Source organism: Leguminivora glycinivorella, chromosome 8 (genome assembly GCF_023078275.1).
Source record: "Leguminivora glycinivorella isolate SPB_JAAS2020 chromosome 8, LegGlyc_1.1, whole genome shotgun sequence".
NCBI classification, from domain to species: Eukaryota; Metazoa; Arthropoda; class Insecta; order Lepidoptera; family Tortricidae; genus Leguminivora; species Leguminivora glycinivorella.
Genome location: NC_062978.1, coordinates 6436523 through 6450015, shown reverse-complemented (window position 1 = coordinate 6450015; position 13493 = coordinate 6436523). Strand labels below are relative to the sequence as shown.

Sequence of the window (13493 nt, the reverse complement as noted above, 5' to 3'; positions counted from 1 at the left end):
AAGACTGTGTTTTGTGACGGCGTCTAAAAATCAGGACGGATGTAACAACCCCCGTGGCCCCGGTGCTAAACTGATTGACAATGACATCATATAAGTATTTTGACATGTGTTTTCAGGGATACAATTTCACATCGTGAAAGCCTACAAAATATAACTTTAGCATCATATTGTAAGATTTGTAAGTACGAATGAAGTAAGAGTACCACTAGTTAAGGAAATCCAGACATTCATGACCAAAAATAACCATAACCAGTTTTCTTATTTTCCAATGAGCGGGTATGAAAGTTTGTCATAATAGTCGATTATTAATAGAAATAATCGACTATTATGATGATGGTTTTCACCGATTTGGATTCTCTCTTTATTTATGTGTTCGTCTCGTCTCCTCAGCGTCAACTCACCACAGACAATCCAGCATTGCGACTGGCCCGCGCACTTACCTGTAACAACACAAGATAACAAATTTATATTGTTCTGTGGAACACAATCTCAAATAAATTACATAATGTTGATGTTCACAGATGTTTTTGCCTGATACAGAATCAGTGAGCTAAGGATTAAGGTTAGAATTAAATTAAATGCGGAAAAATGTACATCCCTGGGTGAAAACGAAACTTACTGGTGGATAACTATCACAGTGCTCTACCATGCGAACTAACGAGACATTACATAAGGACAGCTAAAATTATTCCTAAGCAAAATGTAAATTATGTTTTTGGACAAATTTGTTTCAATAGCAGGTATAAGTCGATCATATTTTGCACTGTAGACATAGCGTAAAACATTGCTTTTATGTATGTAACTTTGTAATAATTTCCATCTTTTTTTGTGATCTTCCCCATTACAAAGCGCAGTCCAACGCCTGACCTTCGGTGATTATTTTAGAATGATCCAGGTCTGTGCCTGGAAGTAAATAAACTTCCGTCAATATTTTTACGATAGCAGAGGCCGTTGCCAAAAGCAACGCCAGGTTTACTTCAACACGATTTATTTGGCGCGTGATCGATATCATAAAAAGTATAAAAGGAATGAGAAAACGGAGAATGGAGCGTGAGCGCACGCGGCACGACACAGCTGCCACGATACTCAGAAACAAAACGCTGTATGTATACAATTGTTGATTTGCGAATGTTTCCGTATCGAATATTTCATGTTTACAAACAGAGGCTTCTAAACCGGTTGATCAGATTTAGACCAAATTTGGGAAGGATATTTAAGTCCGAGCAAGGCAAGGACATGTCAAGGAGTTTGAACGTTTCACGTATTTATGAATCCATGTCATACGAAGCCATGAAATTATTCGGGTTTTCCGTGATCATGATGCATGCAACTGCGTCGAAATATCGGGAGCTCGACAAAAATCAAAAAGGTAATTCCGCTCAATATAAGTCTAATGAAATTATTGTCTCTGGAAAAATCTTCGTTTGACAAGGTCCACGAAGATGTTATTTAAAAAAAAACCCGATACCTATAAAAAAGGTCGGTGAAGTACTGTAAAGTTGCAGGATCATTTCGCTTCTTCGTCACTCTTTTACAATAACCTAACCACAAAATTAAATTTTTGAAAAAAAAATACCCCGACAAAGTGGACCGATTTTGATGAAACATGGCTAAGAACACTCTCGACTAAATCAGCTTTCAAACAAAAAAAATAAATAAATGTAATACACTGCCACAGAGAGACATACAAATGGACAGACAGACAGATACGTCAAACTTATAACACCGCTTCGTTTTTGCGTCGGGGGTTAAAACTGACGCTATATTTCGACTGAAGAATCCCTTGTTATTTGTGGTCGGTCTGTCACGAATTTGGCCGGTTTTTATTCATCAGTACTGAATTTACACCGTTTATTTTTCCAGTCAGGTTAGAACGTTATGCCTTTGACGGGCGAGCAGCTGGCGGCGGAAGGAAGCGGTGGTTTCCGCTGGGGGTGGCTTGGAAACACAATCAATCGCCCGCAGCCCTCTCTTGTTGAATATACAGGTACTTTGGTGATAAAGTGGCTTCGTGTCGCAGATGGTATCTTCGGGGTGGCCTTGAATGTATAAGCGATGATGGAATAGATCGTTAAGATACATAAAACGGCACCTACTTTTATATGTCCATGCTGGATTATGGCTTGGGACATGGTACGATGAATATAAAAAAAATACGTATCATGGGTGCTCCACGGATGCAAAACTACTGAAAGTTCAGAAGTACCGAATAATGACTGATCTGACCTGATCAGACTTGTGATACCGAACAATAATCTTGTTACGAGAAATATTACCATACTTTTTCAGCGCCGTGAATTCATCCAGGCTAAAGTCACACCCATGTGACAACTTAGGTCCAAAACATTTTTCGCGTAGAACTCTGCCTTCACTTTCCAGGTGTGACTAGGGTCACTCGCCGATCAGTCCATAATAAAAAATAAAACTTATTGATATTCGACTTATCGTAGATGTTACTATATTGAAACAAAAAATTATTGAAACTAGGAATTTTCTTGAGTAGTCCTGTAATAGTTGATATAGGTACCTAATTTAGCGACACAAAGGAAGTCGAAGGCGGATGTTATTGCTAGAGTTTTCCACTGGGCACAACCAATAATCATCAGTTAGCGCTTGGACATGGAGCAACGCTAATTATAGCGTCATTCGTCTTCTCTTCTCGTTACAATTGAAACGAAACGTAGACTTCAATATACTTCAGTATTATTCATCATGGACATCTCGATTGACTTCTAAATGGGTATATGCAGCAGGCAAGCTAAAGAAAATGAAGCTCGAGAATTGATTTGGCTAAATTTCTATATACCATAATTTGTTAGTAAGGTTTTACTACTAGCGTACACAACACAACTTAGGGGAAAGTGGGGTAAAACCGGGACCTTAAGGAAAAATAATAATAAAAAAAATATTATTAGAAAAATAAACAATATTTAATAGCCTCTGCTTAATTTATTTAATTGACAACATATTTATTAGGTGAGAACACTGTTAGCATTATCACACGTAGAATAATAAAATCAACTTCAAATCTCACTATTTTACGTTTTTGCCCCATGGGTAGTCCAAAGCCGGGTATACCCGGTTTTGGAACAGCTCTTATACCCGATATTACCCCGGCAACGATAGCAATGGACCTCGTCAAGATCTTCAAGTTTCATTTTCATTCATTTCTCACTCCAAGATTGTCGTGTTGCAGTTATTTTACAATTTTGCGGCATTTTCCTTAGATCTGTAACAATTATTTAAATTATATAAAATCAAAACACCTGACTCAGTTACTTGTACAAAACCGGGTACTACCCGGTATTACCCCGTACGGTTTTGACCCAAACGCACCTACAAGAAACTAAAAAATCCACTAATCTAAAAAGATGTTGCAATAACAATCAAAGTTATGTTTGTTCAAATGTACAACATACTTAATCGTATAAAAAATACAAATGGTACTTACCTCAACGTACGAAAGATTAGTCTGCTTATGAATTCCATGAAATTTTAGATCAAACACTGCTAAAAACTTTTTTCTCTAATTATTTTTACACACCGGCACACACGCCTTCTAACTTTTGTTGAAAAACTAACCGAGATGGCTGACAGCTGTCACCAAAGCACGCGTAAATTTGAATCGATCTAAGTAGCCATACTGCCACGTCCCGGTTTTACCCCCATACCCGGTTTTGGACTAATCTCCCCTATGTACCTATGTAATATACCATACCTGTCCAATAATCCCTGAATATCTTGAAACTAAATAGGATACCTACGGTCGGACTAACATTGTAGATCACTGTGCGCTGTTTTGTGTTAAATTTGGCTTATTTAGTGTAAAGGTGTGTTTAAGTTTTGCGTCCTTAAATGTTTGCTAAATATTGATTACACAACAAGGTAAGTTCAAGTTTACTTAAAAATAAAAACAATGGCCGTATTTAGGGCAGGTAAAACACTAAGCTGTATCTAATTTTAGAGTGGTTATTGACAACAAAATCTGACGCTATTAAGGTTTTTTTTTTATTTTTATGTCCTCAACGCCACAAAAAGACATAATCGAGGAAAGACAACTGGTACCCGCGCCGCTGGAGCACGTAATTACAAATGTACGTGGTGTCACATATTAAGTACAGTTAGGCAGTTACCCCGCGAAACAATGAACCCTTGTCACCTCGCCTGCGTGTGCGCATGCAGGGTTGCCACGGCGCGAAGACCGCCACGGAGATGTGTGCTGTCTGACGATCATGCTTTAAAATTTAGCGAACATCCTTAACAGGGTGCGTTGCAGTCTATTTCACAATGCTGACAATAGGCTAGTTTCCTACTAGTCAAATCAGCTTCTTTTTATGAACTGTCAAAACGATTTTCTAATATGGAATTACTATGAAATACTGAGAGTGAGGAGTGACGTCACGGTCAATTCATTTACTTTATATCTTTCTCTTTGACTTATTAAATAGAAATTATGTTTAAACATAACCACTGTCCATATTTTTCTTCTATAATTATGTGGTGCTTTATTTCGTGCACTGCATAAATCAGGTATTTTATTTAAAGTATAGGAAACTAGCCTATTGTCGTCCGACAGTGACACTTCGCCGTTCATTGGCTGTTCAACAAGGAAATATTGACGCTGAGTGACAATATTACTTATCAACCCAGAAATAGGCACGTAATTGTCATTGTCAAGCGTCAAAGTCCGTGGTGAAATAACCCACTGGTGCGTACCGCCCTTAATGGAATTCAATTAAGTAGAAGCATAGATGCGTTAGCATCGTCGCTGTAGGCGATAGTTAATTTTGCTAACCGCTAATCGCATCGCATAATCGCTGGCTATGGTACCTAATACCTATAAAGATCCGTGCCACACTAGTGTCTTTTGAGAGTCGATTTCTAGTCAGCGGCAGATCAGCGCTGTGGAGAATGGCTCAGATGAGTAGTTGGGACGAATATAGTGGTGGAACCTGACCAGATCAATTAGACTACATGGACCTGACCAGATCAATTAGACTACATTTAAATATTTTCAAGTATGGAAAAAGGTGCGGCGCTGTATTTTTAATTATTTTAAATTTTCAGGACTGTACGTCCCATAATTTTTATGTTTGGGTATGCGGTAACCCTGCTGCTCTAACGCAGAGCATACCACACGCGATGGGAAAAACATGCTACATACCTACCTGTTTTACATAAAGTAACGCGAAAATATATGTCACGCTCTAACGGCTTGTTAGTTTTGTGACAAGGCGGTCACGCATAATACGGATATCGTTTCAGTATCAATATCTTAAGCATTAATGAGTGTGTAGTGAAAGATCCTTAGAACAGTCATCAGCTTAAAATTTGGCGTTACCATGACAACGTGGAAAAAAATGATATTTGACATGGACAAGCAGCTACACTACACAATATACCTACTAGAGTAATTTGTAGAGTTGTTATTCTATAGTTTTGTAGAAACTTTCGAAAATTATAGCTAAGACAATGACAATCCGTCAAATCCATATGAAATAGTACATTACGATACAAGTGCGAAAAAAATGAAGTTCGAAACGAGTGGCGATAAATTAAAACACGACCGAAGGGAGTGTTTCAAACACTCTCGACACGAGTTACGAAATTCCTTTTCGCACGTGTATCGTACGACTTTTTTAGTAGCCTCCGAAGTTTCAACCTGACATAATTTATCGCCACTCGTTTCGAACTTCCTTTTTTACGCACTTGTATCGTAATATAATATTATACGGATTTTGTCCGAATATGTAGACATAATTCATAGCGCATCGCAATTTTGGGAAGATGCGGAGAAAACCGCAACATCGTACCGTTGTCGCCGCACATGCAAATTCATCGCTTCTACCAGTCCTACCACTCCTACCGCTACTGCCTATACCCGTAAATGAACAGTTTTGGTACATTTCTCAAGTTAGTGGTGAGATAAAGTTATCCCACGATGCTCTTGAATATCTCTATATCTATCTATACATATATCTGCAGTATATCTTATAATCATGTTTCTCGTTTTAGTTGCTCTCAAACATAAGGCAAACGCACAAAAAGTGTCCTTTTGTTAGACTTAAGGACACTTTGAAGTTTACTTTTTGGCTCGTGAATTGAAGCATATCCGCTTATAGCGATGGCGTAATAGATTGGATGACAGCTTCGGTTATAAACTTTACTTAATGTGTAAAATACTACAGCGTAATACAAATAAAAGACAAACAAATAAAAATTTAAATCTGTTTATGACAAGCCTTCAACAAGTCATTTTATACAATGTTCCGTTTAATATTTATTCGTTACTTTATACATGCTAATGCTTATTCGTTTAGCATTGACATTTACGCGGATTACGTTGGTCAATACAGAGAAGAAATAATTTGTTTTCGTTAATCTTGAAGCAAGTTTCTAATGGGTCGGCAACGCGCAAGTGACACCCCTTGAGTTGCAGGCGTCCATAGGTTACGGTGACCGCTTTCCATCAGGCGGACCGTATACCTGTTTGCCAACGACGTGGTATAAAAAAAAAAGTGTGGGGCTATTCGCGATTCTGCCTCAAATGGTCGTCGCGAGAACTTATGCAACCGGTGCAGTGTGATATTTTTTTAAGCTTTTATTCGGTGTGTCTGAGTGTCAAAGTTCAGGGGCATATTTAACATGTGTTAAAAAACAGAGTTATGACAATATTATGATCTCCTGAGGACATATTTGAACTGTTTCATTTCACCATATGAACAAGGGTCAACCAAATCGTCATGTTGATATTGTAATTTTGTCAAATTCCGATAAACGGGGAAAACTAAAATAATTATATTTTCCACCTTAAAACCTGACTTTTTTAACATAACCTGTGAGATAAAAATGTTCATGAAACTTTAAAAGTTTAGAATTTATAGAGGATTTTTTATATCATTGACACTTATTCTACTATTAATTCAATTAATTTTCTCAAAAAAATACCGTAGCATTTAAAGTTAACTTATATTGACGTAAGTATTCATTTTATGGGCCATTTTTGGCATTTTTTTTTCAAAGTTGTCCCACTGCCCACTTTTTTTGTAACATGGGTATTTTTTTTCGCGATTCATACTCTGAATCGCGAGCTCTTTCGACCCTGATAGGAGAAAAAAAAATGTCCCAAGATTTACTTACATTTTTTCGAACCTTCCATTCCGTTACCGCCATACAAAATGTATGAAAAAATGGTAACGGAATGGGAAAAACACCTTGGGACACTTTTTTTCTCCTATTAGGATTGAAAGAGCTCGCGATTCTGAGTGGAAAACATAAACAATTCCAAATCAAAAAAAAAAGTTTGAAAAAAAAAATGGCCCTTATCTTATACTAAGTTTCGAACGACACGTTTGACTCCTTTTCAATAATGTAGAAGACAGAATATAGAGTAACAGCTAGATATAGGCTGGCACAGGTCGTAGATCGTTATTAGGCAGCGTGGGTGGGTCTGCGGGTCAAGGCCAGAGGAAGGTAGGGGGGGGGACAGAAATACGCGGCAGACGGCGAGCTAACATTAGTATCGTTTAAGGGTGCATCAGCGGGGGTTGAGGGTACAAAAATAGGTACACTTTCTTTAATGTAATAAATCATAAGTACAGATTTCATAGGACTTAAGTGCGTTTTCACATTACCCGATCCGATTTCGGAAGGATTTCAAAGGCAAAAATCAAAGATGGCATCTTCAATGTATGGGATATCGGTCCTACGTCCGATATAGGATGTGTGAAAACGCACTGTAAGGTTATATCTCCTTTTAACACGAGAAAAGTTAAGGAAAACTAAAGCTAATTTTTAGGCTACATTATATTACAGGCCGGACACGTGTTTTCCCTACTTGAAAATCCAATAAGAAAAAAATATTACGTGTGTGTGTGTACTAGAGTCGTTAACTTTTATAATATTGGCCACAGAAGTGACGTTTTTACAAAATCTGTTTGACCCTTACCTTATACAGGAGGAAGTGTTTCCAAATTTTCATCATATGTCGTTTCTCCCGTTCATTCCTTGATCCTTATTATAAAGTCAAAATTCAAAGAGGCAAGAGCAAAATTTAAGGTAAGAAACATTAGATTGAGATTGATTATCTTCTGAATTTACTAGCCTCTACAGGCCATGTTCAATAACTGTTTGGTTGCACGTGTTTGTGCTGGACGCTGTACTAAACTGTTAGTTACGGTGCAAATCTACCGTACACCGACGACCGTATAACTCCATACAAACATAGTCCTCTTTTGATATTGGCATCACCGAGAATATTTCTACATTAATTGTAATATTCATAGCTTTGCCCCTACATAACCTAATCACTCTACTTAGATTTTTTTATTATCATAACTTATGACTATGAGGCACGTGACAAAATATTTGATGCCACCTTCTCCGAAAATTGCTTGCCGATATTTTCTTTTGAGTCATGGATTTTTTCTATGTACATAAGTATGTATATCATCGCTAGCACCCATAGTACAAGTTTTGCTTAGTTTGGGGCTAGGTTGAGCTGTGTAAGGTCCCCCCCAATATTTATTTTATTTATTTACTGTCATACTACTTTACACTTTACAATTGAAGAAAAACGAACCACTATATCATCATCATTTGAACCACAATATAATAAAAGTGCCCAAATAACGATCCTGAAAAAAAATCGACAGAGTCCTAATGGTTCTACAACGAGTCCGAAATTTTGTAAAAAAAAATAAGAAGGGATGTAAATTTCAAAGAAACAAACTTGATTTTGTTCTTTGAAAGCAACACGGTTCAAGGCTCCGGTTTTTTATATTATATTCTGGCCACGTGCTTTGACACACGTTCGGCTCTCGCACGATCCTCATATTTTGCAAAAAAACACGTTTGAGCACGGGCTTAAATGTAAACAAATAACTATTAAGCGCCGGGAGGGGCTTGGTGACTCATTCTACGTCGCAAACACTGAGGGCTGAAACTGAAAACACTCCTTTTTTGTACAAAAAAGGATAATAACTACGTCGTATACTATAATGTTTTTGTTTTTTTTTTATAAATTACGCGTCTAATCTCATGACGTTTCTTGTAACAGTCTCGCAAGTCGCTTTTAAATTTTAAAAAGATAGGAATAAATTAAAAACAAAAACAATTTTCTCGGTTCTTTTGAGTATTGAATACATCCAGCTCTCCAGAGAGTCATGAGTCACAGCTCAATGATTTAAAATCACTTACTCTTGTTCACTCTGTGACGTAAGCGTTCATTGTTCTCAAAACTTGCACAAGAACTAAAATGATTCGTAAAGGAATATAATACCTAAACATCGACAATATCGACGAGTAGAAGCCATGCCAATGTTTCGACATTATTTTAGGACATTACGAAACATGGCGGATGTGATTTTTTACGATAAACAGTAGCTCATTGTCGTCTCGTGTGGCTAAATTTATTAGTTACATGGTAATTATTAGAGAGAGATGGGCCGAATACGGACTTTGCCGAATACGAATATTCGGCCGAACATTCGGTTCAGCTGTTACCGAACCGAACATTCGGCCGAATATTCGGTTCCACCATATTTTAAATCCTGGCTTGGAGTTAAAAACTTTTCAATGATTGGTAATGGGTACTAACTAAGGCCTGATTTAGACGGCTTGCAAACTCGCATGCGATTTTAGTTACATTACATTGCGGGCTGTTTAAGTTACATACAATTTTGCACAGCCGTCAATACCGTAATGTAATAAAACTCAATGAGCTCTAAGGGCCCATTTAGACGGTACGAGAACTCGCATACGAGTTTTATTATATTGCGGTATTTGATGGCTGTGCAAAATTGTATGTACCCTCAACAGCCCGCAATGTAACTAAAATCGCATGCGAGTTCGCACGCTGTCTAAATCAGGCCTAAGGCTCTTAATGTTTCTATAATTTATTGCATAAGAAAATTTTGATTTTTGTTTCTTAAGCTACGTTATTTTTACTTTTTTACATAATTATTGTAGGTAATTATTTAACGCATTTTAACCCCCTATGGTCCTTAGAATCCTGGAATAGGATGTCATTAATAGTCATTATCTCATGAATTACGAAACAACTTACGCTATTTATTTACTTTGTTTATTCGGTAAATATTCGGCAATATAACCGAACTATTCGGCCGAATACGAACATTGAAAAACTTGCCGAATATGCCGAATACCGAATATTTATCGAATATTCGGCCCATCTCTAGTAATTATTATTGCAAATAACAGCTTCCAAAAAAGCCAAACCGCAAAAGTGAAAAAAAAAGTCATATACAAATAAAAAATGACCAAAGCCTCGAAGTATCCAGAGTTGGATTCGAACCGGCGTCCTCCGTTTACCGGACGAATGCCTGAACCGCCCGGCCATCTGGTCACTTTGGTATTATCAGTGGTGTGTTTAAAAGATACAAATGAAATATAAAATATTTTCTATGTAAATAATATAATTTCTTCTTAGAAAAATCAACCGCGGTAAAATTCATCCGAAAATCAAGGAAGCAAAATATTGACACTCGTGTCATGGCTTATCTTTTTTTTTCCCGGAGCATATATGCAATAAATATACTGGAAAAAAACTTAATACCCCTAATTATGAATTCCGGGTATTCGTATGTAAAATCCAAAGGCGTATTTAACGCAGGATTCCTCTGGTATCCAGGAAAACGTTATTACTTATTAGTATATTTTCCTTATTTTTAACGAGGTATCAACAGGAAACAAGGCTCCTCGTATACGTAAATCGATTTCCTAACTCTGTACCAATATCAGTAAATTCCCTAATATTATACATAGGTACATAATTAATTACTGATATTATAAATGTACTATGAGTAGTTGCACACGACCAAGCATAGTATGATCTTCTCCACTCTAGGCGAGAATACACCAGCGCGCTAACCAACCTTTGTCACTGGGCTCGGCCACATTCTCCTGCCAGCTTTGCGGTCGCGGCTGCCGCTCTCGCATTGGGCTCACGAGCCATTTGCGGAAGCGCCGCAAACTAATGGACGCTGCTTAACCCATCATATTATTGATGTTAGAGGCCATTGATGATGAAATGTACATTCTGATATTCTGAAGGACACACGGTGCGGGAACTCGTATAAGAGTTTCAGTACTTACAGTCGTGTGTCAAAAGCACTGATCAGTGCATGGGATATTATTGTACTGTTTTAAATGTCAAGGTCTTTTTCAATGATAAAAATTGACAGGCAAAATACGAAGGGTTAATACCTAATAGTACGGGTAAAGTATTTAACCTCATCAGTCCGCAATGTATTTAGTTACATCGACATCGTCGTGTAAACAGGCCCTAAGTAACCGTCGAATCTATTTCATGAAATGAAATTAACTAAGGAAATACGAACAGGTTTAGGTAGTTACAATCTCAGAAGAGGTAAGTAATCCATACTAATATTATAAATGGGAAAGTGTGTGTATCTTTTTGTTTGTCCGTCTTTCACGGCAAAACGGAGCGACGAATTGACGTGATTTTTTAAGCGGAGATAGTTGAAGGGATGGAGAATTACATAGGCTACTTTTTGTCTCTTTCTAACACGAACAAAGCCACGGGCAAAAGCTGGTAGTAATATAATTTTTTAATACTTTTTTATCCCGGAAATGATTTTAAGGTGTGAATGAAGACAGAGAATAAACTATGGACGTGGGATATTTAACTGAGGAAGTTATATTACGAGTACGTAAAACAAACAGTTCGGTAAGGTAACGTTTTGACACATGAGATACAAACTCTCATGGTAAATGATTACATTCGGCCTTCAGGTGCCAAATTCACAAAAAATGGAATCGTGAGCTCATCTTTATTATAAATCTATCACTACATAATGTACTAACAGTTAACACTTTTAAGTGGTTATACTGTGGACTTTATGGATTAGCAATAGGGCGTACTGCACGTATGGTAAGTTTAAATAAATATAATTTTTAAGAAAAAAAAAACCGCCTTCCTTTGGGGTTCTGGTGATAAATACTTTCAATGGTTGGATTATGTTATCAATTCGTCTGTATATTTTTTAATGTTTGTTATTCGATATCTCCGTCATTTCTGAACCAATTTTGAAATCTGGATGATTCTGAAGTACTTACAGATGAGAATGATTATCAGAACGGAACTCTAACCAGGGGCGGCTCACTCTTCATCAGCAGGTCCACTGCACCAAATGTCACTGTTCTGGACGTAAGTGCATGCTGTTCTTATAAAAATACCAAAGTCACTATAAGTGTGCCGTTCAGATTTGAGGAGTTCCGTTCTGACCATCATCAGCAATTCCACTGCACCAAATATCACTGTTCTGGACGTAAGTGCATGCTGTTCTTATAAAAATACCAAAGTCACTATAAGTGTGCCGTTTAGATTTGAGGAGTTCCATTCTGACCATCATCAGGAGTTCCACTGCACCAAATGTCACTGTTCCGTACGTAAATGCATGCTGTTCCTTTAAAAACACAAAAATCACCATATGTATGCCTTTCAGATTTGAGGAGTTCCCTCGATTTCTCCAGGATCCCATCATCAGAACTGGGTTCTAAGAAAAATGGGACCAATCTGTATGCATATACATTCAATCAAAAAAAAATATTTCAAAATCGGTCTAGTAACGACGGAGATATCGAGGAACAAACATTAAAAAAAAAAAAAAAAAAAAAACATACAGACGACTTGATAACCCCTTCCTTTGAGATTTGGAAGGCGGTTAAAAATAAATATTGGGGGAGGACACTTTACACAGATCAACCTAGCCCCAAATGAAGCAAAGCTTGTAAGTACTATGCAGGACGACGATATCTGTGTATCATTTGTCAACAAACTTGTTTTAGTTTGAGGTAGGTCACTCTTAATCACTCAATAACCTAACCACAAAATTAAAATTTTGAAAAACCCCCGACCGCGTCATAGTAGACCGAGTTTCATGAAACATGGCTCACTTAGAACACTCCCGACTTACTCAGCTTTCAGACAAAAAAACTAAATCCAAATCGGTTCATCCGTTCGGGAGCTACGGTGCCACAGACAGACACACACACAGACAGACAGACAGACAGACAGACAGACAAACAAACAGACAGACAGACAGACAGACACACACACAGACAGACACGTCAAACTTATAACACCCCGTCGTATTTGCGTCGGGGGTTAAAAATGCTCTTCGACATAAGGTATACTATATGTATTATTATATAGCACATACAAATTGAATAAGTTCAATACAGAATACAGCACATATGTTGACTCGATGACTTCACACTACTCCCTGTTTCGATACGGCACGTACATTCGGTGACATTGTAAGCATCTGACCGCAGATTAGTCATCGCCATTTGCAATCGCGTGTGCACAAGCCACAGCTCGAAACAAGACAATCACAACGCTGAGATTTTAGCACACAACCTAGGCAATTTCTTTTAATATTGACAAGAAAAATAAACAGGGGGTGCAACGGGATGAACCGTTACCAGCTGTGTTTAAGGGTCTATAC

The 13493-nt window shown here is 37.5% G+C and overlaps 1 protein-coding gene across 5 annotated transcripts in view; it reads right to left on the bottom strand.

The window, feature by feature from the left end:
- LOC125228950 overlaps positions 1–13493 on the bottom strand; it is a 99627-nt gene that overhangs the window by 44741 nt on the left and 41393 nt on the right. For 3 of the 5 annotated variants that reach the window (XM_048133677.1, XM_048133683.1, XM_048133678.1), the window contains exon 3: positions 402–440. The exons of the other annotated variants lie outside the window; for them this stretch is intronic. In XM_048133677.1, coding sequence (XP_047989634.1) covers positions 402–418 — 17 coding nt within the window. In that variant the 5' untranslated portion in view covers positions 419–440. The remainder of the gene's footprint in view (positions 1–401; positions 441–13493) is intronic. 5 annotated transcript variants of the gene reach the window in all.